Raw genomic sequence first — 4,487 nt, forward strand, 5'->3', positions numbered from 1 at the left:
GTGTTCCCTCTAGTGATATAGACTCCTCGGAGTCTGGTGTTAAATTGTATGACGAGCACTTCAGTCAGTTGGATGAAGTTGCTAGTGTCACCTCGTCGGTTGTTCAGGGTATTTTGAGCAATGGTGATATCCTAAGTAGTACAAATAATGAAATAATTAATGATACAAGTAGGGAAATAATTAACAATACAAGTAGTGACATAATTAACGATAAGGCCAGCGCTGGCAATGGGGAAGTTATCTTAGTTAATGAAATTGCAAATGAACCTAATGCAAATAGTGAAAATAATACCTTACCTAATGTAGATGAGCCTCAGGACTGGGGTTCCATTGTTGACTCTCAGGATGTGAATATGTCACCGGCCTCTGGCCAACGCAAAAGGCCCTCTACCTCCTCGACTCCTAGGCGCCGTCCAGCTAAGAGGACCCCGGGCACTCCTCAATTGCCTGTGGGCCCTTCGGCTGCTACTAGGGTTAACGCAAGTCGTGCGGCTAAGAAAAAGTCATGATGTTTCTTTCATGCCTTGTGATGGCTCTTTCCATCCTTACATTAAATTGTTATGGTATCCGGAACCAGTCTAAAAGGATTGGTCTCGTACAGTGGTTGCGATCTCTCCCTGTGAAGGTTGACGTTGTCTGCCTTCAAGAAACGCACTGTGTTACTCGGGCTGAATGTTCTTTGTGGTTTTCTTTGTCTGGTTTCTCTTCTGTGTTAGCTCCGGGTTCTGTCCATTCCTGTGGTTGCGTCGTGCTCTATCGTCCTTGTATCTCTCTTCTTAATTCTTGGTCTGCTGATGGTGGCTATTTGCAATCTGAATTCTCTTTTCATGAAAAGGTCTTTAGGGTGGTTTGTCTCTATGCCCCCAATTGCAACCCTGCACGGGATCAGTTCTTTGATGGCCTACATTCGAAGATTGACCCTTCAATACCTACGGTCCTTGCTGGCGATTTTAACTCCTTCTTTGACCGGGCTCGAGACCGACGTGGTCCAGTTCCTGCCACTGTATCTAGGGATAATTCCTCCTCGCTTAGTCATCTTTTTGATGCGTGTTGCGTCACTGACATCTGGCGTTACCTCCACCCCTCTTCTCCGGGGTTCACCTGGACCAGGTGGGACGGGAGTTTGGCGTCGCGTATTGACATGTTTGGGATTCCTTTAGCATGGGTCCCATCGGTGTCCTCTGTTTCTGTGTATGTCTGTCCATTCTCGGATCATCGTGGCTTGTGTTTGTCTGTGTCTGTTCCTGACGTCGTCCCACCTGGCCCTGGCTGCTGGAAGCTCAACATCTCAATTTTGGAAGATCAGGATTATTGTCAACTTGTCCGGGAGGAATGGTCCGCTTGGCGTCTTGCTGTCCCTCGCTTTCCCTCTCCCGCTAAATGGTGGGATAGGGGGAAAAGCCGGATTAAGGGGCTGACCATCCGTTTTTGTGCCAGTAGGGCCCGTAAGACATCTGCATGTAGAGACGCCTTGGTGCGCCTTGTTCAACATCTCCAGGAGAAAGTCGATTTGGGGGTTACTTCTTGTGTGGATCCCCTGCGGTCGGCTCTCTCTGAGCTTGCTCGCCTAGATTCTCATGTGGCGAAGGGGGCCCAGGTTCGGGCGCGAGTCAAATGGGTTGAGGAAGGTGAGACTTCCTCGCGTTATTTTTTTCGTTTAGAGAAAAAACGTTCTGCCGACCGTCGCATCTCTGCGCTGAGAGAGCCTGATGGCTCAATTGTTTCTTCTTCTGCTGCTCTCTGTGCTTCTCTTGGTTCCTTCTATTCTGGTCTATATACTGCTTCGCCTACAGACTCTCTCATGTCCAATCTTCCCTTCTCGGTAATCTGTCCTCGCTTCTTCCTCAGGATCAGTCCAATAGTTGCGAAGGCCTACTCACACCATCTGAGGTCTTTGACGCTCTCAAGGGTATGGCACGCAACAAGACGCCAGGTCTAGATGGGCTCCCTATGGAGTTCTATCTCCGCTTTTGGGATGTGGTTGGTGCTGATCTTGTGGCTGTTCTTAATGAGTGTTTTTCTCCTGGCTCTCTTTCTCTCTCTCAGCGCAGAGGGGTCGTTCCTCTGTCATTCAAGAAGGGGGATCGCCTTGATCCCAAGAACTGGTGCCCCATATCTCTCCTAAATGTGGACTATAAGTTAGCGTCGCGGGCCATGGCCGGGCGTCTTCTCCGCGTGATACATCTCGTCGTTAACCGCGATCAGACGTGTGGGGTCCCTGGCCGCTTCATTGGCGAGAATGTCGCGTTACTGAGAGATGTTGTCAGCTATGCTGAGTCCTCTGGCACCCCTGTCGCAATCCTATCTCTTGACCAAGAAAAGGCCTTCGACCGGGTGGATTGGGGTTTTATGCGGTCCACCCTGGTCGCAATTGGTTTTGGTCCGTCTTTTGTCGCGTGGATTGACTTATTTTATACTCGTGTGCAAAGTGCAGTAAATGTTAATGGTTACTTAACGCCCTTCTTTGGTCTTTCTCGTGGTGTTCGGCAGGGGTGTCCATTATCTTCACTATTGTATGTTCTTGTTTCGGAGGTCCTTGCTTGTAGCATTCGTGCAGACCCCCGTATTAAGGGTCTGTCTCTTCCAGGTTGTCCTCCGCTGTCTCCTATCTCTCAGTACGCAGATGACACATCTCTCATACTTACCTCGGATGAAGGCATCTCGGCTGCTCTTGACATATATAGGTGTTATGAACTAGCTTCTGGATCGAGGATTAACCTCTCCAAATCTAAGGGTCTCTGGTTGGGTGGATGGCGGGGTCGCACGGACCCCCCAGTTTCTTTTGACTAGTCTCCTGTCAAGCTCAAGGTGCTGGGGGTTTTCATTGGCCCCGGTAACCTTGAGGAAGACAACTGGCGCCCTCGCATCAATGCGGTGGACCATGTTCTCAAGTCTTGGCGTGCTCGTGTTCTGTCTTTTCGTGGCAAGGCCCTCGTTATTAACGCTCTTGCCCTCTCCCGGGTTTGGTATGTGGCCTCTCTTATCCACATGCCGGCCTGGGTGGAGGTGGCGCTCTCTCGTCTGGTTTTTTCTTTCTTTTGGTCTGGCAAGCGGGAGCTCGTCTCTCGTTCTGCCGTTGTTCAATCCCCCCTTTTTGGGGGTTTCTCTGTGGTGGATGTTCAGTCTAAGGTGAGGGCCCTCCTGGGCCAATGGGTGAGGAGATTTGTCTCTTCTCCTTCCAGTTGGGTCACTCTCATGTCTTTTTGGTTTAATTCCTTGTTTGGTGTCTCTCCTTTTGTTGTGTTTTCTCGTCCTTTTAGTTTTGACCCTAGGGTCTTGCCAGCCTTCTATCAAGCTCTGGTACTGGCGTGGCGTAAGCTCGACGGGGCTTTCGCTACGTCCAAAAACTCTCTGGTTTATGGTTCTTCGTGTCCTCTTGTCTGTTCTCCTGTCTTGACAATGTCTGCCAAGCCTTGTTACCTGTATCTTCTCTCTGAGAACATGGTCCAGCCTCATTGTGTTCAAAAGTTTATGTTCATCTACCCCAATATCGACTGGCCTGCCACGTGGCGCGCCTTATCTTTCTTTCATCTTGATCGCCATGTTATCGATCTCAATTGGAAGATTGCTCACGGCGTCCTGTACACCGCCCGGCGTCTTTCCTCGTTTGGTTTGTCTATTCCCCTCTCTTGTTTTTGTGGGCCCCGGGTCGAGTCGCTCGAGCATCTGTTCTTTTATTGTCCACTTGCTCAGAGTGTTCTCGCCTGGGTGCAGTCTTTGCTATTTTGTTTCTCTCCTATGTGTCCTGTCATCACTCTTCGTCATGTCCTTTTTGGCTTTAACTCTGGTGACCTTGTTTCTGTTCCGCGTGTTTTTGTCTACCTTCTCAATGTCTCTAAGTTTTGTATCTGGCTGTGTAGAAATGATTTCCGGTTTCGTGATATTCGTCCTAGCGCCGTGGCGGTGATTGCATCCATCAAGGCCCGCCTGAAGTCCTACCTACCAGTCTCCTTCAGGCGGTGCAAGTCTAATAGGCGTCGTCGCGTGTTTTATCGGCAGTGGTGTGCCCGTGGTGTCATTGCATCCGTGCATGGTGACTCCCTCCGATTTGCTTTTTAGCTGTTTTGGTTTTTCTTGTGCCTCCCCTTGGCTGGCTAGGGGCTATGATTATTGTTTTGGTTCTTTCTGGTGCCTCCCCTTGTCTGGTTAGGGGCTATAATTATTGTTTTGGTTTTTTCCAGTGCCACCCCTTGGCTGCCTAGGGGCTATTATTATCGTTTTGGTTTTGGTCTGGTATTATTCTTGTGAGTGCGTTCTTCCTTGGAGTGAGTGTGTAATTTTTAGGTGAGGTGGTGTTCGATTCCCCAGCGAGTTTGGCGTCTGGTGACCCTCGTTTCTGGTGGACCCCATCCCTAAGGGATTGCACGCCTGCCATGGGTTGGGCTTAGACATGTAGGTCGGCGGGCACTCCACCTCCCTTCATCGGGGGCCCGGCCGTCCACTTTAAACATAAAAAAAAACTGCACTGATGAGACCCACATGACGCG

The 4,487-nt window shown here is 49.9% G+C and overlaps 1 protein-coding gene across 1 annotated transcript; it reads left to right on the plus strand.

Moving 5' to 3' along the window:
• Positions 1 to 2,446: 2,446 nt before the first annotated feature.
• On the plus strand, positions 2,447 to 4,059 carry LOC148742742 (uncharacterized). The gene has a single exon (XM_088748283.1). The coding sequence runs from the start codon at positions 2,989 to 2,991 to the stop codon at positions 4,057 to 4,059; it is 1,071 nt and encodes a 356-aa protein (XP_088604409.1). The 5' UTR covers positions 2,447 to 2,988.
• The last annotated feature ends 428 nt before the right edge of the window (positions 4,060 to 4,487 follow it).

This window comes from Stylophora pistillata, chromosome 1 (genome assembly GCF_964205215.1).
Source record: "Stylophora pistillata chromosome 1, jaStyPist1.2, whole genome shotgun sequence".
Classification (NCBI taxonomy): domain Eukaryota; kingdom Metazoa; phylum Cnidaria; class Anthozoa; order Scleractinia; family Pocilloporidae; genus Stylophora; species Stylophora pistillata.